We start from the raw sequence: 25,521 nt of genomic DNA on the forward strand, positions 1-25,521 counted from the left end.
TTGGTAAAATGTGCCATATTGCCTGTCGTGTAAACAAATTTTCTGTAACAGAACATCTGACATTTGCTGCACCAGCAACTTTACTAATCGCTGGTCTACCTCTCCAATATCTACTTGGGCTATAATAGATCGATTCCATTATAATAATCGGTTGATTAATTACCGGCCCCTAGCACTAGTTTACTTTTCATCGCAGATCATACTAGGGAGATAGCAAGTATTTTCGCGGAGAGATTTAAAAAAAAGGAATTTAACGAGTGAATCAGCTTCATATCTTTAATATGTCATTATTGTAAATCCTTATTTTTATACGTTACACCATGAACGTGACATGCCAGATCAATCACATTTTTTGGATACTCTTCAAGTCTTGGGATGTCTCGCACGTCAAGTAGGATATCAAGTCTGGTTCCAGGACCACAATGATTATATGCAGGAAGACGTGTTTCTCTTGAATACTTAGCCCATGGAGCTTCTGGTAATCTTCCCTGTAAAGCAACGATATCACCACCTGTCCTCATACGAGATGAAATAAATTTATATTTTTCGGTACCACATTTCACACACTTGCCTGTAAGTGCGGGCTTTTTGTTGTTGTTATTATTGTTGTTAATCCACTGATGGGGATGGATGCTCTGCATTGAATACAATATACATTCATATTATTTTTTATATTTGTACTACATGGATGTAATTGACCTATCAGCAACACGAAAACAAGAGCCAGTGAAACATCATCCATCACTACCACATTATAACAGAGCAATTATCACATGTCCATCTGGCTCTAGTAAGACGCAATTATTACTTAATCTGATAATAAGATGGCTCAAGTGGGATACATTATATTTAGTGGCACCAACCATAGATAATCAGAAGTGTCACGATGTGCTTAAAGATTTTAATGAAGACGCAAAATTGTTGGACGAGGATGGCAATACTATTATTTATTTTATCACCGATATTGATGAAGCCCCATTTGTAGATGCCCTCGATGAATTATTAATAATCTTGTAGTGTACGATGATGTGATGCTGGACATATAATCCAGATTGGGTATTTTCTCAAGGCGGAGACAAAAACAGACGTGACTGATGTTACTCAGTGATACACATAAATACTTAATGTGATCAGAGATAACTGTATGTGTTTAATGGCGTCGATACGCATACTCTTGCGAAACATTCATCAGACTTGGTGTTCAGGGGATATGGATATAATTAAGTTCAAAAACATGTTTTCACGTGCCCACGCTACCTGACACAGATTTATCACGATCAATTTACATGATCCCCAATCGAGATGTCGTGTATGTCTTGATTAAACATTTGGATAAGAGATAGCAACAGGTAGGGTGCGACCAACAATGCGTGTTCGAGTGGGTAAACGAAGACACATACAAATTTGAAAACACAAGTGACAAAGATAAAGTAACAAAATGAGCTAACCCAATTTGAGAAAATCTAGGCCGGTTAGAAGTTTCGATTTGGTGTTATTGACCTTGTATTTTCATTTATTTCGTATGAAGTTTTATTTTCACTGAAGATGTAATGTCACCCTCTTTGTAAGAGGGGAGGTTAACTCGATTTGGCTGGAGTTATCTAGAGGATGACCTCCATTGATTTTATAGCCATGTGGGAGTGAAGAGATAAAATATCAACAGAGAACTGAGCAATACGAGCCCCTTAGATAAGAAAAATAACACAATTTAATCAACAATAATTAATCGCGGCAACTCCAATTCAATCTAAATTATGTCAGCAAAATTTAATAACATTGTCTAATTTGGATTTATTTCATCATAATAAAGATTGATGAAAAGAGCGCAATGTCCACGACTGATTACATCACCTTCATCGCATGACCCGTGCATCACGTCTTCCTATTCTATAATCTTCCTACTCTGAACACTTCAAATCTTCCTGAACTACCTGGTCCTTTTTTCGGAACACGTCATCTATTTCCGGACTTGCGACTTCAGTCTTCGGACTGTCCTATCTCTATCAAAAAGCCGTTTCCTTAAAGGAAAAAAAATTACCCCTAAATCGCTACACCTATCACTTTCTATACGTAGATATAACTTCGTCACTTACTTTACTCAGAAGCATAAATAACTATCCGATCGCTGCATACATTCTGAACTAATTCGATAGATCATCAATTTCGCTTGACAGCGATCATAAATTAACACTTGAGAGGTGTATCTAACATTAACGTACCACATGCTCGATAACTATTGCATAAATCTCACAAACTTCTAGCTCACAGCAATCCCTAACCTACAACGTTATTTAAACATTACAAAATCAGATATATCATGCGAATATCGTTAACTCACGATAATTAGTATCGTCCTAATAGACAAAATGAATATTTCATTTAATCCTATGAAATTCTCCACATACGAAAACTTGGACAGCATGCGATCCGTAAAGTCTATCAATGAACTAGTAGCTGTAAAATTAAAGAAATAAATCGCATAACAACTTTAGCATCACCAGATTTAGATCAGATTGAATAAACGATACATATTATGGATCCTAGTTATCTCAAGCACATTTGCACAAAACCAAATAGAAAAGTACAAGCAAAATTAAAATTGCATACTTTAATGCTGTTTTCTTCAGAAATTGTGCGTCCTGGCACTAAATCCTCTCTTTTCTAACAAGACATCCAACTGGTCCCTTTTTCTTTTCTCACGAGGAAAACACTATTCTTTTTAGGCGTCTTAGGAACCAAACTTCTTCTCTCTCAGGAAATATAAGACTAACGAATTTTGACCCAGGACATCACTTTAAATTTACAGTATTACCAAAGTTTACACCTTAATTTATTCTGACCAATCGTACACAGCGGTTTCTAAGGTTTTCCCAAGATAGTCATTTTTCCATCAGATTTAGGATAGCATAGTATGTCTGAACTACTTCGCGTATCAAATTCCCTTTGAAAATGATGATTTGACATGTGTTCCTATCAAGTGGTTATGGTTGGTAGCTCAAATGTTTAGTTTCTCAAGACAGCGTTGCGACGCCCGGGTCAAATTTCAATGAGTCATAGAAGTTAGCCTTTCAAGTATAACACTGACGGGGAGGCGAGAAAGAATAAGGGTCGCTTTTCTGGTTTAAATGTGATACAATTTTATTGCTGAATGCATTCAACATTAACGTTCAATACTATTCTAAATGCGACTCTTTACATGAAACTTGCTCCAAAATTGGTATGTTCACCCTCCCTGCTGCTAACTGACATACGTCCGCAGCATAATCGTTTATGTTATTCTATTGAGTTGTTATAGTGAATAAGACGATCTCAAATAAAGAATTTCACTTTCATTTTTTAAAAAAGATATCAGAACAAATGCAGTTGTTGACTGCAACATTTTTCACTCCATAATGCAAATAGTAATTCTGAAATCATACAGAAAGAACGAAGCCATCCTGTCCTCTCATTTTAATAACTCTTCTGCGTCTCCTTGTCATGTTAATAACTCTATGTATACAGTTTAACATGCATTGGTAGTTTTTAATTGATTCTGCCATAGAACATACGTATATTTCAGAAAATGTATAGAGAAAGAAACTTTCATCATGTGGTTTTTTCTCTCGTTAAAAAGTTTGTTTGATCGACTTAAGAATGACCGAAACCCGATACACTCTGTACCTTCTGTAATATTTATCTGTTTCGACACACGTGTGTTTGACATGACCACATGTGAACTATTAGGAAGATACTCATTTACCCTGGTGTAGGACAGCATTGAAGATCATGTATTATTATTGTATTTTCAATACCTCAACGTTATTTATCCTTGGAAATTTTCAACTTTGGACATCTCATAAAGATATGAGATGAAATGTTAGTGGCACCAAGACTTAGATTAATTAATAACGCAGTATGTATGGATGTATTTATATTTGGCTCTATATCTTAATCTGATATCTACTGACATGATATGTGTGTGAATTCTTGGAGGTGAAGGAATCTCTGCATCCCTGTAGATTCTCTTGAACATTAAACACAAATATTAAATCTAGGTCTTAACCTAGAGCAAAGGATTACCGTGACTCTTTAATACATTTAAATTCGTGCTTGGATAAAGTTTATTTCCGTCAAGTAGAATATATTATTTTTGTTATTTGCATGCTGTTTTTATACTTTCAGACATCAGTTGACGAATATTATTCCAAGATTCTTTTTATTGGCTACTATTACGTCATTGGGAATCGACTTATCAGAACGTGGGAATCTCTCTCTCTCTCTCTCTCTCTCTCTCTCTCTCTCTCTCTCTCTCTCAAACACACACACACTCTATAACACACACATATAGCTTTTTCTCTTTTCTTTTTAATTTTATTATATGCTATGGATACAATTTTATTTTGGACTAGACCTTGTCCAAAATCAAGTTCATTTTCTACCTGATCTGAATCATTGATTTTTTAAAATTTCTTTAGCTAAGTAATACATAGACGATATTTTTTTCTGTGAATTTGGGTTAACTATTAGGACTATTATCTTTGCCTTAGTCAAGGACATTGTATTTACCATGGCCTTTCTTATAATTTTAGTTATAGACTTTCGAATTATAAATAAGTATTTATTTTCTAAACATTTGGAACTTTCCGGAATAAAAATGTCATTAGGTAATATCTATTTGTTTTATAGAAAATGCTACTTGTGACCTGAGCTCAAGTACTTGACTATATAATCTTGTTTATTTTATTTAAAAAAATCATTTATTTGTGTTGTAAGGTCTGAACAAAATTAGTTGTATTATTGTTTTGTCCAGTATTTCATTTGGGCTGGAATTTATGTATTCAAAATATTTTATTCAAGTTATACTTCTAGAAATACAAAATGATTAAAAATATCATTTTTAAAAATACAGACATGGATTTATAGTGAAATTTAGATAAGAATATATTCTTGAAGTGTATCGTTATGATTCATCAAAAGGCTGTTGATATATCATTAATGCACAGGCCACATCAAGCACATCAACACTTTCTACGCTGGATTTAACTTAGAATACCACCAAAGTTTATTTAAAACTTGATTCATTCTTATTTGTGTTAGTAATTATGTGGATCCTAATTGGATTTAATTTGCCATACCATAAGTTCCTTATTTTTTACATTTTCACTCGTGTATTCAATGGAATAAATTATTTGTTGAATTTTACAAAGCTGGTTCACCGCTCCGGTGACCTAGCGGTTAGGGCGTCTGCCTCGGATGCGGGAGGTCGTGGGTTCTATCCCCGGCCTAGTCATACCAAAGAATTGCAAATTGGCACTAACAGCTGCCTCGCTTGGCGCACAGCATTAAGAGGTTGTGTTAGGATTGGTCGTCCTGGTGTCAGGACAATGTAACTGGGTGGGAAATCATGCTACATGTCTGCGGCATGATGCCCCAGTGCTAGACATTGCTATAAACTGTCACGCTGCAGACATCGTAGCGATATGACTGAACAATTGTTAAAGCTACGTTAAAAGTCCGAATCACACACACACACACACAAACATACACATAGCTGGTTGCTTCTCACTATTTTCTGTTTTTTCCTTTTATGAATTGTAAGACCATTGAGTCTAATCTCTCTCTCTCTCTCTCTCTCTCTCTCTCTCTCTCACACACACACACACACACACACACACACACACACTAATGGAGCAAATCTGGCATCCATTGTGATAGCTGTTACTATATATTTATGATGAACCGTTCCAGTTATTTCCCAATAACTGTTCATGGATATTGACTTAATTTGACAATTTGGGATATAGTCTTTCGAACTAAGATTAAATACCCGTCAGCTACTAAATATAGCCACAGTTGCTAAAGCTAAAAATAATAGAAAAGCTGTTTACGAATTTTCTATGTCACTTAATATGCTTCAAGTGGATGTAGTATAAATTACCATGATTTAAAAAAAAATCCTTTTCTAATCTATTAAAAATCCAGATTCATTAGTTATCAAAATTGACAGTAAACACACCAATTAGTGAGAGGAACCCTTAAACAGTTTTCTTACATAACTAGTCAACATAATCTGAATAGAACTTAATAGAAAGCAACGTTCCCAGAATACTCAAGTAACTGTTTTTGCTTTAAACTATTATACAGTTTCTCAGCTGAACGATCTGATGCCTGCTTAGTCTTCTTGTATCAAACTATGCCAAATTAGACCTTATCATATTTCGAGGAAGCAATTGCTAATACAAATTACAGTAATATAGATTATAATAGAGGTACTAACAGACGTCAGGAATAAATATTTATATTAATTATAATTTCCTTCATTCACAAGATGACAAAGGTCGATATTTTGCTGCCTCATAACATGCGCTACAATATCACCTACAGAACGTTATTCGTTAGATGGTTGGAAACATGATAACTGAAATCAGATACCTTTCTTTAACTCTCAAATGCGTATTTCATAAACATATCAATATGTGATCTACTTTGTGGTGACACATAGAGATAATTGATTACTGTTTAATTAAGGAAACTTGCATTCGCAAACAAACTATACTTATATTTTACTGAAAGGAATGCACATGCAATTTACCAAAGCACAAGGGAACATTTAATAAGATTTTTATCTAGTCCATTCGCTATTATATAAAACTACTTACATGAATTTTGCGCAGATATTAAAACCTAAAGAAGATATGAGTCATGACATTGAGTCCAATCATATGCCTTTTATATATATATATATATATATATATATATATATATATATATATATATATATATATATATATATATATATATATATATATATATATATATATATATATATATATATATATATATATATATATATATAGTGACATCTCTATGGTCTTGAACTACGCAACAGAAAATAGGGAAAATCAACAAGGTTAGTAAAATTCAACAAATAACTAATTTCTCTCGAATACAAGGTGAAAATGTAAGATGAACCTCCAGTATGGTGAATTAAATCCCTGACCGGCTTGAAAGTTCACAGGATTCCTAATGAATTCCAGTAGTGTTCTGAAAGAATTCCAGTATTGAACGATGATGATGTGTCAGTAGTCTCAAATGTGCAAAATGTGCCAGGAATGTTTATATATCACAATGATATAATCCAAAATGCCCCTGAATGAATTTGCAATAACATAAATAGCTTTTTAGTCCCAAACAGATAGATAGAGCACTTTGTAATTCCAATGAATAATATACATAAATGAATCCTCTCAAATTTAAAACTGAACACAATAATCAGACTGATTCCACTTCACATGTTAAGGTAGGGATGAGTAGATTATGATGTAAACAAGCCTTTCCACTGGACCTATGCAGTAAATACAATTTTCTGAAAATATTCTTTCATCTTGATGGAACATTTCTCCAAACTGTAAACATATTTAATTTTTGGAGACTTCTAAGGTCATAATCAAGAACTCAAACTTAATAAACCATGTTTACAACTAATATTTATCTTCGTACATAACCTACATGAGAGACAAGTGTCGTCTATGTGATATATTGTTTGCAAAAGAAATGTCATCAGTCAGTAGGCCCTTACAATCTATAATCTTACCTAAAATATTAAACACACAGTGCAAACAAATAATCCCTTGTTACTTGTTTAGTGATCGAATGTAGTTTTATCGATAGTGATAAATATAAAGGAATGGTCTCTTGCATGGTTATCTTAAAAAGTGCAATATTAATAGATACTCCTAATATTCCAAGAACTGACAATGGATCAACCCAAATAGTACACAAATGCAAAGAGACAAACTTTCAGAATTGGAATGAAAGTGCTGCATTTTATCACATCTTTCCAGCCAAACATCATAAGAACACACCTAAGATGATCAGGCTGAAGCTGTCATTAAGATTGGTAATTGTGCTCTACTGAAACTATCTGTGTGGGCTATCATATATATATATATATATATATATATATATATATATATATATATATATATATATATATATATATATATATATATATGAGACCCATAATGGAAACAAAAACAAACTAAAGTTGGAAATGTGAAGTTTGCCTTTGTTTAGTGCTCTGCTGAGCAGAATGGTAAGCAAATATATATCATTATTGAGAGAAACAATGCTAGTTTCAAATGTATGCTAATAGAACCAAAGATTGTTATAACAAAGTGTGTGACTGCGTCATTTCAGAGTTGAGATGGAATACCAAACCCAGAACAATACAGGTTTGTAAAGGAAATACCGCGGACTTGCATTGGGACTTTGATGAAGAGGGAAGCAAGATAGGTAAACTAGAATGGTATTTCAATGATACACAATTAATATGCATCAAGTCAGATACAAAGGAATTGAGACTGGAACCTCCCTATCGGGAACGAATTGAGATATTTGGGAAGTCTTCGATGAGCCTGAAAAATATATCAGTAACCGATGAAGGAAGATATACCTTGTTCCCCGTGTTTTTATGGCACACAAGTGACAGTGTGCAAACTATTTCACTCCATGTCAAAGGTATATATATATATATATATATATATATATATATATATATATATATATATATATATATATATATATATATATATATATATATATATATATATATATATATATATATATATATATATATATATATATATATATATATATATATATATTCATGTAAGGGTCATAAAAGCGATTGTATCTATGTATGTCAAACAACCGGTCTCATGTTATCTCTTAAAATGCAATATTTCATCGAAGGAATATGGCTGTCAAAGTCTTTTAGATATCTGCTTTAGTATTATTCCTATCATAAAATATCTGGAGACGACATTCATAAATGGTCAGATTTGATTTTTGTTTTTAAGTATAGATCTGGCAGTCGTTTTTTTATAGACTTTTTCCCCATATCTTGCAATATTACATGCATACAATGAAACGATATTGAGCATTGTGATTATATTATATAGAACCACCATCAGATAAGTGCAGGAGCAAAATCAGTTTTCTTGGGCACTCCTCGATACTCGCATGTGATATCCCATCATCAGACTGCGGAAGGCCACAAATGACAGCAGTTTGGAAACGTAGTAAAACATTGGAAGTTTTGGTATGTTATAAACTTGTAATATTTATAAGCAAAATGTTGACTACAATAGAAACAGAGCAAATTTAGTCTTTGCTTATTCAATGCTTATAGTTTGCTTGCCAACAGGTATAAAATGTACCACCTCATGTGTTTGTTTCATCATTTGTTTGTATATTATTTTATTACATTTAGATTTTTCATAAGTTAATTTTAGTTGTGAATTTAGTATAATAAAAATCAAAATACTAGACGAATGTCACCCCCACAAATGTATGCGTACCTCAGCTCAAAATAAATAAAAAGAATACATTGATGATTTTATTTTGTTATTCTTGCCATGCTCACAACTGCTGCAAAAATAAATTAATTAATGTTTGAAATGAGCATCAGAAAACAAGTAGAATACATATAAATAATAACATATAATTTAAGTGAATACAATGAGATATACGGATGTAAAAGAGTATATGCTTCATCATGGATATTGAGAATCAATTACTTCTAGATACTGGATACATTCATTTGATTTATTAGTTTAGTGTTCTTGCAATTTCAATGAAATGGCGAAATAATCAACCTTGTTATTAAAGATTTGTACCCTTCTTAGATGCCATTAGCAGTCATCAACAACATGGAGGAAAACATTGTATAAGATAGTGGTTTGACTATATTAATGAATCATCTTTTTATCTAAAGTATGAAATCCATGCGTAAGAGGTAATGCTCATGTAATTTCTGATTACTGACAGGGACAAGGAAATTACTTCGTGATAAATTCTTCGTTAATCGATAAAGAAATACTTTGCTGTCCACAAGGAACAGCCATGGATTGTGCTGATAACGTTTCCAGTACGTTTTGTGCTTCTTTTCTTCTTCAAGATGATGAAATTACATCTACAATCGAAAACAAGACACCTCAAAGACATTTATCGACAAACCAAGGTATTGAAAAGCATATCAAGAAAAATTACAACCTTGAATACTTCCAATCCAAATATAAAGAAATAAAAATTAACAACCCAGAGAAGCATTTTGCTACTAAGACATAAGTTAATATTTGCCTCAACATTTTCTTTTACACTTTTCTACTTATCATGCCAAATTTTACGAGGTTTTTGTGTTTTTATGAAAGTCTAGTGAGATTTTAAGCATCTGATGTCCCAGTAAGTAATATGCTGGGTAAAAGTATGTTAGTTACAATCACATTGATAATGTGCAAATCACATTTTCTGTTTTACAAGGCTTCATGATACTAGCAGTGTTACCTTGGATTGACTAACTGGCCTTATATAAGATGTTGCATACTCTCGTGTACCTAAAAAGCAGACTTTAAGCTGTTATGATAGTGAAAAGACTCTAATAGACACACTGTAATTGAATGAAAAACAGTTTAATCAAACGGTAATCAACACTGTCGCCACCATTCTCATCCCATAAGCACTCTTCTACACTCTCAGAAAGCAGTCAGAATTCTTAGACTGTGGCATGCATCTTTAAATTAACTGGACTTATTTGAATATCTGCAGTCTTTCTTCGACACAATGAGATTTTATCTGACTGTACACATTGAATCAAGCAAAGCACTAATAAAAAAAGGCAATAAAGAATAATTCTCTTGGTTTTAGAAAAGTGTTGTGACTATTGTTTTTTTAAAATTTAACTTATTTGATGTTCTAGCAAACCTTGCTAAATTAGAAAAATGCTTTTAAGTTTTAAGTTAATATTGATGCATATAACTTATTGTTTAGTTCCCAACATCAGTAATACAGAGAGCAGAGAAATGAGCAACCATACCATTATTATTCTTCTGGCGATCTGTGTCACAATGAGTTCATTGGGAACAGCAGTTTCCTTAGTAACTGTCAGATTTATTTCTAAGATTGTAAAGAACCAAACTGGCTTCGGTAAGTCTAATATGTTGCTGTTGCTGATATAAATGTTGTTTACCTAAGGCTTTTCAAAAGTGATATTAAAAAAGTAAATAATTTCTATCCAATTTTGTAAGCGACGTTGATGTTTATTATTTCAAGATGTATTATCACTACCTTCTTCTGTTTTGTACAGTATTTCATACTTTAAATATGTCTGTGGCTATACAGTTATTAAGTACAATGTATTTTTTAAACTAACCTATAAATCACCCAAGCACAATATATATGCCTTGTACTCCACTCTGACTGATATAGTGTCACATGGATCAAGTATTATAGGTTTTAATCAACACCTGAAATAAATAATTATTTTCACAAATTGTTCCTATGTATTAATAATAATCTTTATGATTAAACAGTCATTGTCTCTTTTGAGGATAACAGATCTGGCAGTGGCAAGGAATACCAATTTCCAAGCATATTACTCAGAACGTTGGATTTACAACTTTTTTTAATTCAGTGCTATATTAAAAAATAAAACAAATATCTGAGATACTTATCAGTACTTTTTCATGAATTTCACCAAGACTCGGACGTTTCACCTTGTAGTGGTTAACGTGTTTACAGGAAATTGACCTTACAAAAAGGGCTACACTTAAAGTCATGTTCATGCACATCAGTATAATAAATACGGCATTTCTAAAACAAATTATAATTAATTTTGCGTAATGTGTAATTAAAACTCTAATTGAAACAATCAATCTTTCACATATGTAACAAACGAAAGCTTGGAGACAGCTAATATTCCTTTGCCGTACACAGTATATTGTTTTCTTCATATATAATATCTATACTAAACAGTTTTAATGTATGCAAGTTCACATTGGAAATTTGTTAAAACAATTTACTAGAAATATAACTTTTTCTGCAAAATTATGAACCTATATTGTGTAACATCATTATCAGAGTTAAATATATTGCCCATTTTAACTTGAGCATTAACTGTATTTGAGTTGTTGTATAGTTACAAAATATTTCCTATACAATTGCAGTTCAGAAAAAGCGAAAGATGCGCAAGTATAATGCTGACCAAGGTAAGAACAAGCATCTACTTTGGAATGTTAGGTATCACCACAATGATTGAGCCAATTAGTTGTTATTGCACCCTACTTGAGTTCATAAGTACTAACAGTTTTCTCTTACTTTTACTGGATATTTACCAACCAATGAATAATGTTGCTTGCTTTCAATATAATTCAACAGTAAAACCTAAACAGAATATATTCTGTTTACGGCACCCAGTGTGGTGAAATTTGCATAGGTGAGAACCAAACATGTGATTTAGCAAGGTCCAAAACGGTAAATTGTACCAAATATTCCAGCCATTTAATTTGAATGCAGCTAATATCAAACAATGGTAGATAATCTATGGCGTGTTATGTTTAGTTGTTGTAGTTGTTGTAGGGTTTAACGCCATTTTTCAGCACAAGATAGGCTATACATGGCGGCCAGTATTAATGGTGGAGGAAGAACCCAGGAAATCCCCGGAAAGAACCACCGACCGTTATGTTTAGTAGATTGCATCCATGTTAATGCTCACGGCAAGCAAGACAAGTGTGATGTATGAGCATGTAAGTAATACGCACTTGGTAAAATATGTAGAAAAATGAAGGAAATAAATGAATGAATGATCTTTATGTGCATGTAGCCTATTGATCATCATCAAGTTTATATATACAAACTCGTATATGCATATATACACTTCAAGTTATACATATAACCTTCTATATGCATATAAAGACATGCATGCATACACATATTTTTTACCTTGTTAAGTATATTTAATTTAATTTATATTTAATTTAATTTGTGTTTGATTTGATTTTTTGTTTGTGGGTTTTGGAATCTTTTCATTTTTTTTTACATGTCGATGTAATATAATTGTTTTTACTAGGAATTTAATATGTTCCAGAAAATTCAGTTTGACCTGAATCTTTTCTAATCTACCTAATAATATAAAAACTGTTTCTATTTTTTGACTTAGTTCCTGGCCTATATTAAGGGTCAAGTAAGCAACGTTTTCTCAGAGTAAAATTATTGGTTCTTTTTAAGGACATACAAGGGCTACGTGATTTTTATATGTAAACAGGATCACATGATCCTCTATTTCGCAATTAGGCTTTTCCAAAATTGCGAAATACTTAGTATTAACAGTAATGTTTAGAGAGAGAGAGAGAGAGAGAGAGAGAGAGAGAGAGAGAGAGAGAGAGAGAGAGAGAGAGAGAGAGATATAGAGAGATTTAAGAGTCCAGGCTTTTAAACACTTGATGTCAAGTTGTTTTCTTCTGTTGTGACCAGTATTAACGGTTTGAGTTTTTGAGTTATTTGTTAATTTTTCTTCAGATTATTTGGACTCTAAAATATCAATTTGTTTCTGTGGAAATATTATTGTATTCATACAGAATTATTGAACAAGGACATTCCTTAAAAATTTAATTTGGATTTCCAAGACCGGAGGAATAATTATTGTGTTTCTACAAGGAACTGTAGATTTCAACACAATACAGATTATAACATATGTCATCGCCTTCCATCTTGGATTCTTCATCAGGACTCGAACTTGAAATCATTAGAACATTACATTATTAGGACTTCAAAAATATTAGTTGTTGATTATTCTTGGATTATGTTTGAGTTTGTCTTCAACATGCTTGGACGGGTTAGGTGTTGTTTAGGCAGAAAAATCAGTAACTGAAGAATCTTTGATTTTCCAAAAGCAATTTTCTTTTTGCTTGATGCCATTTAATAATTGTCTGTCGTATTATACGATCAAGTCTTCATATTGTGTGCGATGTCACACCAAAACACGAACTACATATCCAATTTAATTTCAAACACGGAATGGACGAGCAAGGAATATTGAAACTTGTGTACGATGTGGTGCAAAGAAGTTCACTTTTGTAGGAAAATGTCGTGAACACGCATGGTTCAGTTTACAAAGAAACGTTGACAGTGTTAATATCACGGCTGTATTAACAAAGTTAACAGGGACACTGTAGAGTAAATATGCAGGTATCAAACATCTTCCTGACTATAATTAATGTTTATTTGACACACAGCTTAATATATTACTTGATTGTAACTATCAACGATAGCCTAGTGGTGCACCTTTCAAGCGAGATGCTTTTGATGTTCCCGACATGACATTGCTAATAATGTTAGTTAGTCATGTTCGTCCCGTGTGGGACATATGGCTGCAACTAACTTCCGCCATCCAGGTCGGTATGGTGCCATCTAAAGGCTATCGTGGGTATCCGTTCTTGCGCATCCTTTACATGTCATCGCGATTTGATCCTGAGCACTGTGATATACTGGGAATGTTGTTACATCACGTAATTTAATTTAGGTTCATATTCAAGATCAATTTGTGGCCCAGATATGTTGCAGAGTTTACGGAGGCTTATAAATAACAACGATGTCCGAGGCCGTCAATGCGCTGATGTGAATCCAATCTTTGCCTTGAATGCGACTATTCCAATATTCCGAGAAAGAATTGGATGATCGGTCGTCAAAGGAGGTATGGAAGCCACGATTACATTTGAAGGTTCGATCTCGCTTGTACAATGCTCCATTGATCAAAAGCAAATTAATATTAATCCAAAACAATGGGCACAAAAATACGGACATTATCCAAAGTATACTACAATTCGCGTGGGTATTGGAGAGTTGAAGCCGCCGGGAACAGTCTGCCAGTACAAGAAAGGTCACCCATGGGATTGCTCGAGCATCGTTGGCCAAACAAACGTTGTATCAAATTTGTTTTTCAGTACTAAGAAAGATATCATAGGGTTTGATTCGATCTCTGAACGCCTAATCAAATTAACCACGCTGATTTGTTATTTCTTCAGTAAGAACTTGTCCGTGATTGGCAAGGCCGATTGCGGACCTATAAATATATACTAACCATTTTTGATGTCACCAGCAGTTGCAAAGATTCTACAAGTGTTACCTATGCAGTCTCGTGCATTTATACACGTGGGCCACTCACATGGTCCTCGATTGTCACAACTGGATCCAGGCAAATACATTTTCGGCTCTGAAACTGTAATGCCGCCCAAACACTTTGTGCTAATACGTGTCAGTAATGTCAGTGTATTTCGTTGAATCGCACACTTGCAAAACGGTTATTGGCGACATCAGGACACACAGGGTGGTCACAGTTAGTAGCACGACTTCCATTGGTCATAGCAGCATTTATTGTTACAGTAGCCGCGGTTTTTGCACTCAGATGAAGACCAAATTTCTTTGCGTGTTAAATTACATTCACGTGTCAACGATGAATAAATCGCTTCTATCGGTGGCAACCAAACTTCTGCATTTTTTTCCAGTCTTTCATATACTCGTATGGATAAGCACCTTTTTCGTCATCAGTTCTGTGTTATTTGGACACTATTCGCTAACTTGTCCAAAGACCGATTCATAAACTGTATCGAATTGATAACCTGAAATTGATCCATTTGAAACGTTTTCTATTTACCATGTTCATAGGATTCAAACTAATTGGTGAATGATGTCGTGGCAACTGCTTGCTTTATTAAGTGGCGATCACACTCGGAGCTTATGAAGTACCACAGTTTTTTTTTTTTGCTGGGATAATTGCTCAACTGCATATTACATGTTTTATCTGCGGCACCTCTGTATGACAGGTTATTTCACTGATCACAAACTTGGAACCAGGACTTTGCTCTTTAGTTTTGGTTTGCACTTTGCTCTTCAGTAAAGGCTTAATCACAAATAAAATAATGATTGATGCATAGAAGTCACGAATGTTGTCATCCGTCATATTTATCTCTGCTGGTAGGCAGAGCTGCTGCCAAATCCACATTACCATAACTTCGATCAATCTGACAAGTACCTTAACTGTGTTAAGAGATCCAACACTCTGAGCACGATAAAGGACCGGATGCTCTCTTTTTCTATCACATCGTATCACTGCATCACAAAACATGCATGGGATGTGTTCAAGGAGTAATACTGTTTGATCGATATCAAGCATATTTGTGTCTTTGTTAGCAGAGCTAGATGCATTTGTGGCTGCCTCTGAACGTTCCTGCATTTAAATCCGCTTCGAATATATATGGAATCTTCATCATAATTGCTCTGCAGTAAATTTGACAGTGCTTTACCAGGCTCTGGCAATAGTATTGCCTGTGTTTTCACTGATACTACTGTAGGAAATGTAATGACTGGTGAGTAGATGCTGAGTGTTAAATATATGCATGCAACGTCTGCATGTATATTTTTTCCCTTTTGCTTTTTGTGTCGACCTAGGTCCTGTATCCATACGTAGTGCGATACCAGTTATGTTTCTTTCATTTCACTCAACAACAGCAACTCAATTAGAATTAGTTTGTACTGACAGAGGGGACACAAGGCCAGCGGATACAAGTGTTAATACATTAACAGCGATACTGGGTTAAGTGCTTCAAATTTATTTGGTGTGGCTTTGGTAACCTGAACAGGAAAATCGATATCATCAAGATTGAGTTTACCCAGGTGTCACTGTCATTTTGGGGGAAAGTCTTGGTTGTTATTGGCAGGATATAGCACCTACAAAATTGCTCATTCAAAACATATGTTGTCAGAATGTTTTTGTGTTAATAACTGATCTTGGTGGGACCCATTTAGATGTTGGTATGTAAATGGACTTACAAACTGGTCGATACTGTGGGAGATGGATCTTGATTTACAAATATCTTTCAAGAGTCCATCCCGATCCTGAATTTGTGCAATTTTTAGCGTTTCACAAATCTTTTCAATGCCTCTACCAATTTCTTCATTGATCTTTGTGGTTAATGATTACGCGGGCGACATTTTGACACTACGGTGGTATTAGTAGTTGCTTTATACCCAGACTTGTCTCGACATTGCCGCATAACCCGATCAGAACAATGTCTGCTTTGACTCCAGCATGACTAATGTTTGCTTTTTTAAACCACTTGGATTACAGGAATCCTATTTGTCAATATATGTCGATCGTCTTTGCCTGATATGCATGTGGGAAGAATAATGGTCACGTGATTTTCCTACTCTCAACTACCTTTCTGAAATTTGAATTCTGCTACTTTTGTGATTTGCTGTATTTTGTACGAGCATACTCAGCCACTTTTGTAGCAATAGAAGATACGAAAAAACAATGACGGTTTTATTCATACTCATCTACTACCGCAATACTGTTGGCTGCTCACGCTCCTCTGGGTATTCAAATATAATGGTCAAATTTAATATGTTTTGGTTGTTTTACCGTTGTTTTATTTTCTTCTTTGTTCTTGTTGTTGTTGTGGCAACCGGTGGTGGTGTATTCAGTCCACATATCAGTCTAAATAATTAAGGTATGTCAACCTTTATTCCTCGACTTGCCTTGTATATTCCATGCTGCGATGCGAGCTGTTTTACCTGTGGCACAGTAGGCATGGTTATACTAACGGGAGGGTGAAACGTCTTTCAAGGAGATTTTGTCAATGATTTGTTTTGTGTTTATGTATTTTGTCAGGTTCAGAAACAGCAGTCGCTTCAATCCTAGTGATCATTTCATTGATTTTAGTTTTATTGTTTTTGTTTGATGAATCTGTTTTTGCTTGTGCAGCCACAGGGTGTTTATGGTTTTGATATGTTTCTACGTGCTTTATACAACGCGCGAACAAATCCACTAGGCGGACAAAGTGGATTTCGTTATTTGTCTCCACTACCCCATTTAAGGCAGGGTAGTGCCCCAAGACCCTCAGTTAATATGGGCGCGTGTTTTACAGTACTCGTAACGAATGTTCTGCCACAGAGTGCTTATTTTCCACTGCAGACAGTTTTTCACTTATTGCATTCCAATGTCATGCATCTTATTATGCATACGCGCGAGCATTTTATCTAATTGGACATACCTTCATTATAGCGCTGATGCGTCCATCGCCGCATTATTATCTCCTCCACTGAAATGTTTTTACATCTGGGCGGATAGTAAACATCATAAAATTCACCATATTTATCATCTAGGAGGTATATGTTAAATCAAAGTCTAAAAACAGGATTTCTCAAATAAAACACCCCATTGTTTTGCTTTTTGTTGTTGTCTTTTTTACTTACTAGAGTCGGATAAAATAAATTCCATCCCGAGTACAGACAAAGTAAGCTCAAATGACCCGTTACTGAAGAGTATTCCAACTCGGGATATACAAAAGTTAATGCGCTGGTGACCAATAACATCAAATAAATAAGAAAGCGGGGAAAATATCTCGGAAAAGTTTTGCTTCATTACCTATAGCAATAGCTTCTGCAAACGTTTCTCGATACTCACAATGATGCACCCCTGCAACGGCATATATTTCTTCATACAAAATGTTCTTTTCTCCGATGGGTGAGTCGACAATTCTACCTTTATAGGTCCTTGGCATATGTTTGGGTTCGGATGCCGTTCTTACAACGAACTAAACGCTCTCGTTTAATTAATCGTCTATTTAACATCCTCATCACTGTCATCATCAAATATATCACTCGCTTTAGACAAAGTGGGTGAGTTATGCTTGTTTTGCAGATTTATTCTTTCACACACGATACTCTGCAGATTCCTTTTAGTATTATTTGCCTAAAAGTCCGTCCAAATTTATTTATAAGGTCACTACAAGATTCATCAACTTATCAATGTGTTCTGATTTGTTTTGGAAAATGCGTACATATTATGGGCTTCTTTGATAAACCCATACGATGCATTCAAAGTACACAGTGATCTCAGTTTATCCGTCACACTTTGGATAATCTAATCATTTGGCAAGTATATTTTTAAGTTTAAAACTTCCATTAATTCTTATAGCATACTTTGTGAGTCATTTATCTGGCTACCAGTGAATGTGGGGCTCCGAATGGACAAGTGGTCTAAAGCGCTCTCCGTTACGGATCACTGCTATCTGACCTCTGTCTGCATGGGTTCGAATCTAGGATTCAGCTAATGTGGGTATGTGAGAAAGCTTGCCATTAGCTTCTCGTGGGTCGGTGGGTTTTCCCTGGGTTTCCCCGGGTTCTTCCTCCACCATTAATACTGGCCGCTATGCATAGTCTATCGTTTGCTGAAAAATGTTGTTAAATCCCACAACAACAAAAGCCAATAAATGTTTGTAGATAAACCGCTGCTTGCATTTCTTTAATACAGAAATATTCACAATTCGATTAGATGTGCCTTTTTTGTCAGCGCAAAATAATTAGAAATGCTCTGGAAACTATACTGCATTGTGCATTATTGCTGTGAAGAACAATCAATACAGAGCCTTGTTGTTATATTAATGTATTAATATAAGCATGTCTGGATACAGTAGATTCATTCATTTCGGCGTCTTTATTATTCAAATCCTCATCGGAAATATTAAACGGTCGTAATCACGTGCTTTGCCAAAATGCATGAGCATATGTTTATTTGGATTCGCATATTACGCTGGGTTGATGAAACTGACTTATATATATAATTGGTGCTGACCTTGTATTAAATGTATTAAATATAACTTCTTTCAAATTCAGTATTTTTCAACGTGTCTGTAGGTAGAGTTGGGCATACGAGAGAGCTTAAGTAAAAAGAATATCCATTCTTATTCATGCAAATTTAAGTCACACCGCGTAACATTTGTTTACGCGTGAATAATGGCAACTTGATGTAATTAAGAGAACTTGTTTAATTCCTCAGACATACTGTTACATAACTCTCATTGATCCATTTTTTTAAATAATTTTTGTAGGTGTACCATCATCAGACGTGTGATCTTTGGAAATTATGTCTACTGTACCGGCTCTCATTTCCAAAACAAATAAAGTGTAAACAGAAACCAACAGACGGCTACGGTTCAGAGATCGAATCAAACCCTATGATATCTTTCTTAGTGATGTGCTCTTTTTACGCCTTTATCTTCAGTTATTTCATTCTGGCACTGTTTTATTCTCAAGTGACTTTGTTGATAGAGTGTGTTGCTGCTTTTTGTTTTTAGTTGTAACATAACTACCACAACCGTGCTTTTTCTTAAAAAGACTCTATAAACATTGTGTGACCGAATGAGAAAATGTATTTGCCATACTCATCGTCGAGAAAGGTTTTTTAATTATTGTTTGGGAATGAGTGTCCAAACTGACAAAACAATTTAATTGATTTACCCAACAATAAATATCCGTTTTCTCGTATACAATACTCTTATCCCTGAAAATGTAATAGTAAGAAAATCAAAGTCAGGTTTGTCAAGATGGCCGCAAGAGCCACAAATTAGCGTTGGTCTCTCAAAAGAGGATTCAGAAATTAATCGTTTTAATTATTTCTCTGATTGTAAATCTATGCTGTCAAAGGCTTGTGATGTAGTAAGAAACACTCTTCACTCTACCCAGTGTAAACTGAAGTTATGGCATGACAAACTATAAAGGAAAGAACTTTTCAGCCCTGGTGATAAGGTTATGGCTCTCTTGCCCATACCTTAAAATCCTCTTCATGCTAGGTATAATCGTCCTTGTACATTTAAAATGAAAATAAGTGACTTAAATTATATTGTCAACACTTCTTGAAGGCAGCTATAGAAACACCTCTGCTATATACAAATGTTAAATTGGCATGTTGATAGGGATAGCCCTGTTAATCAATAGTCAATACACTTGTACCTGTTCTACACAGTGAATATTCAAATGATGGCGTGCAATCGGATTATATTGACTTTGATTTAATTCTTCTTTGAAATTATGATATATTAAATAATCTGGATCAGAAACATTCGCAGCTTTTGTCAGAAGAAGTAAGTGAATTGAAACAGTTAATAAGTGAATACGATCACTGTTTCCAGATTTTCCAACACGAAAACAATATCTACCATGATGTTGAAATTGTAGATTCTACATCCATGAAACAGCATCCTTACAAGATGAATCTTGTCAAATTGGAATTTTTAAAAAATGAAATTCAGTATTTTCTGGAGAAAGATTTTATTGAACCAAGCAATATGGAGTTCGCCATACCTTCTTCTGCTGAAAATAACCGCTCCGGTGACCTGGTGGTTAGAACGTCCGCCTCGGATGCGGGAGGTCGTGGGTTCGATCCCCGGCCGAGTCATACCAGAGACTTAAAAAATGGTACTAACAGCTGCCTCGCTTGACGTTCAGCATTAATAGGTTAATGTTAGGACTGGTCGGCCTGGTATCAGGATAATGTGACTGGGTTGGGCATCTACATGTCCGCGGCATGATGCCCCAGTGCTAGACATCACTATAAACTGCCACATTGCAGACATCGTAGTGATATGACTGAAAAATTTTTAAAGCTACGTTAAAAATAAAAAAAAATCACATCACACATCACATCTTCTGCTGAAACAAGATAATAAATTCAGTATGTGTACTGTCTAATAAAAAGTAAACCGTGTCACCAATACAGATTCATTTCCAGTACCAAGAATCGATGACAAAATTGGAAATGCAAAATGTATCACCAAGTCTGACCTGTTGAAAGGATTTTCACAATTTCCACTAACGGAAAGAGACAAAAAACTATGTCATTTTTAACTCCAGGTGGACTTTACCAATATAAAATGATGTTTTCCGGTATCATAAATTCTCCGTCAACCTTGCAGCTTTTAGATGTATGCGATGCGTACATTGATGATATAATTATATACAACAACACCGTGGAAGATCGCCTTGTAACTGTCCGAACATGGTTCGAATGAGTGAGTCAAATTTGACTATTAATTGAAGTTAGTTTGCCGAGATTGGTGTTAGCTTTTATTTCAAATGGTGGGGAATGGTCTGGTTAAACCCGACGACAAATAAGGTTAAAGCTGTCTCTAAATATCACAGTGCCCATCACGAAAAAGCCACTGACATGATTTAGAGGTATCGGTGGATACTATCAGAAATATTGCTCCACATTGTGTCCATTATTGCTGAACCCCTTACCAATTTATTGAGCAAGAAAACGAAGCTTTATTGTTATCAAAATGTCAGCGAGCTTTCGATAAATTAACTTCCATACTTAAGAGTGCAGCGGATCTTTCATCTCCAGATTTCAATCAATAATTTAAAATGTGTATTGAAGCAAGTGATGTATGGGTTGGTGGCATATTAAATGAAGAAGTAAAATATGGTGGGCATAAGCACCACATAAATTATGTCACATTCTAGAAGGAATGTTTGTCTTTTATTTTGCCTTTACGACACTTTCGAACTATGTACTAATTCAGCTCCTGCTTCGATTATCATATATTGTTGAATTGAAGATTGATATTACAAGCATACAGCATTGATATTAAGCACAGGAAAGGAAAATAAAATTTTATTGCAGATGTAAAGAAGTTGTATTGCTTTAATTAATATATAATTTTGTATCATTCATCCTTTGTAATTTATTATTATTATTATTATTATTATTATTATTATTATTATTATTATCATTATTATCATTATATTTGTGTATGTTTGACTAATATGTAAAAGTAAGCTTTAATATATAAAGATTTGCTATCAGTGATGGGGTGTTACATATCTTTATTTTGGGAAACGTTTTGTACATGACTATATTTATTTCGATTTTCACTTTTGGCCCTTAGATTGCATAGGATCTATAAATCAGTACTGTACAATTTCTAATAATAAAATGTTTTCGAGTTTGGAATTATTTATGGTTGGCCATTTAATGTCAGGTGGTTGCTTCGAAAGGGAGTTTTCGTCAGAGGTGATGGCAAATTGTAATGCTACTATAATTTTATCTTTTTAAATTTTTATTTTGTGTGTGTGCGTGTGTGTGTTCGAACTTATTATATCTGGGCTGATTTAGGTAAACTAAAACGTTTACATTTCACTTTTGCTGAAATTCTAAAATTCTAAATGTTTTGATAATTTATGAATACCTCATTCAAAGTTTAGCAATGAATGTAAGAGTTCTAACCAGTTCAAGTTTGAAAAGGAAAGATATATCCCTCTGGGCTAAGCAAAAATGGCATCCATTTTATTTTTTATAAGAAACAGACAGTACTGTGGAGATTGAAAACTACTAGGATAATTATTCCATTTATGGTGTGTAGTTAACCATCAATCAAGTCTAGTAATAAAGCTGGTATCACCATTCCTTTTTTAACCATCTTGAATTATCTATCCAGAGAAGGACAGTGATATCTGCATTAGAGATACTGATTGATGAAAATAAAATACCTTTGGTAAATCTATAATGATAACCTGATTTAAAAAAAGAATATGATAAGATATTGTTAGTTCTGATAAGTCAACTATTATCATACATGTAATACTATCTATGACATAAATCCCATGGCCCGAAGAGGAGTCCATGATATTAGGAATGAACTCGATATGCTAGATCCATGGGGGGTAGTGAAATTAGATAATATATTGTTTATTTGGAGTCAATTCAATCCTACACAACAAAGTATATTAGATTATTTCGTGATCTTTGAAGACAAGTTTTCGTATGCATAGATTCAGCTGTTGTTCCAAGGCATAAAACAAACCAGTATGCAATAACCTTAACGTTATCATTTATCTATATTTCCTAGAGGTCAAGGTTGCTGGAGATTCAATGCAAAAGTGCTAAGGCAAATAGAATACACTAACGCAGTGAAAAATGTATCTTAAGTACGTATGAAGAGAATTGTCTTGTAAGTGATACAAATGATTCACTGCAAGTACAAAAGTTAACATGTTATGATCTGGTATTTTAAAAAAATACTTAAAATGAAAATTAGAATTGAAACAAAGAACTAAATGCTTAATTTTGGATGATGAGAAAGTTTAACAGATAAACATGAAATACTTACTCAACAAATGTCTTTTTAAAGAAACATTATGAAAGCAAAACCAATAGTTATGAACATCGATACAAATCATTTTCCGTTGATGATAAAAAATAACTTGCAACTGCTCAAAAGAGCTTTGGTGAGTGTAAGATGACTTTTCCTAAATGTGGTTTAGTATTAGAAAATGAAACCAGCCCCGGATCAGATGCATTTCTTGTCGAATTTTCTAAGTTCCAGAATCAAAGATATATAAATTTTGGATATGAAAACAAACGTTTATATGTCAACGAATTATCACTTAGATTCCAAAAGAAGACAAAACTGCAACGTTTTGTATTAAATTTGAAACATATTTATTACTAAATATGGACTACAACATAACATCAGACTCATCCGAAAAGAGCACGTTCAGCAAGGTTTTAGGAAAAGGAATTTGCTGTTGGTGAAACATTTGAATTTTGTATTATTTTATGAAGTACCTGGATAAAACAAATTAATTAATCTGTCCTCTTATTGTTAATTGCTTATGACAAAAGATTTCATTCTGTGGATGGGAGTTTTTTGGAAAATGCTCTGAAATATTTTAATTGTTGTGAATCTCCCAGTGATTCAAGTATTTTGCCACACCTAAAACCGCAGCGTCATGCATAATGGTTACATGTCTCCTTTCTTAAATCTATAAAGACAGAGTGTCATTAAGTGACCCATACTTAGTTCCATACTTATTTATCTTAGGTATACAACTTCTCGCCATTAGGCATATAAGAATATAAATAGTATTTGTGTTTGCTGTAATAGCATATCATGTATGCCGATGAGGCCTTTTTACTCTTTTTTGTGGTTGTCTACAGTCTCTCAGGTCTACTGACGGAACTCTCAAGGATTTAGGTTCTTGATTGATTGATTGATTACTTGGATTTAAGTCGCGTGCGCCCAAACGTTTCTTGGTCAAATTGTAATGTATTAAAATGTAAAGCTATTGTTTACAGGAAGTAACAAATGTTCAAACGAAGAATCTTAAATAAGATGTGCATCAAAGATACAAAATTACTTGCATTTAAGTATAAACCGAAGCGCAGTATTATTGTAGCCAATAGTTTTGAATAAAATGAACTGATGCATGATGATACATATGCTTTACATATGCTTTCTGTAAAGAGTCGAGATCATTCAACACTTTTCTTATGATTGTACAGGATATGAATATTTTAAAAATCTTTTATGGTGTGGATTAGAAATTATATATTGTATATTACGTTTTCAAATGTTATGTCTTTCGTGGAAAACACAGGTTGGGTGACAGGATACATTTCTTCATTCTGATTGTAAAAGATAAATCTATGGTGCACGCCTTACTAACAAACTAATAAATAAGTTATAAATACATTGTTTACACTTAAAAGGTGGCACATATTTACCACCGATATATATTAAACAATTTAACTTTGAGAAAAAGTGGACGCTTATTTTAAACTTTAATAGTTTGTACAATACTATAGCATGACATGTATGTTCTGTTGAGTAATTGTATGTATAACTTGCAAATCTGAGTAACATTTTTTCTTGATGCATGCTAATACTCGTGAATATTCTTCATCTGTGTGTGTGTGTGTGTGTGTGTGTGTAGTGTGCGACATAGACACAGAGTGTTTGCAGGATTAGCAAATTGCATCTATTTATATTTAACAAGATAGACTGTCTAAATCGCATAAAACAGCCTGTTTCAGCGCATGAATTTTTGTTGAGGCGTCTGCTACGTAGCTATTTATCCTACATG

General features: G+C 34.0%; 1 protein-coding gene across 1 annotated transcript in view; it reads left to right on the forward strand.

Moving 5' to 3' along the window:
• The window catches only part of LOC149793495 (uncharacterized), an 88,524-nt gene extending 66,250 nt beyond the window's left edge, over nt 1-22,274 (forward strand). Inside the window, exons 2-8 of the mRNA XM_089966393.1 lie at nt 4,162-4,238; nt 8,179-8,499; nt 8,943-9,082; nt 9,811-10,003; nt 10,810-10,965; nt 11,985-12,026; nt 19,707-22,274. Of these exons, the coding sequence (XP_089822519.1) occupies nt 4,162-4,238; nt 8,179-8,499; nt 8,943-9,082; nt 9,811-10,003; nt 10,810-10,965; nt 11,985-12,026; nt 19,707-19,729 (952 nt within the window). The 3' untranslated portion in view covers nt 19,730-22,274. The remainder of the gene's footprint in view (nt 1-4,161; nt 4,239-8,178; nt 8,500-8,942; nt 9,083-9,810; nt 10,004-10,809; nt 10,966-11,984; nt 12,027-19,706) is intronic.
• Nucleotides 22,275-25,521: the final 3,247 nt, after the last annotated feature.

This window comes from Sinohyriopsis cumingii, chromosome 8, assembly GCF_028554795.1.
Source record: "Sinohyriopsis cumingii isolate HCF-2022 chromosome 8, ASM2855479v2, whole genome shotgun sequence".
Taxonomy (NCBI): Eukaryota; Metazoa; Mollusca; class Bivalvia; order Unionida; family Unionidae; genus Sinohyriopsis; species Sinohyriopsis cumingii.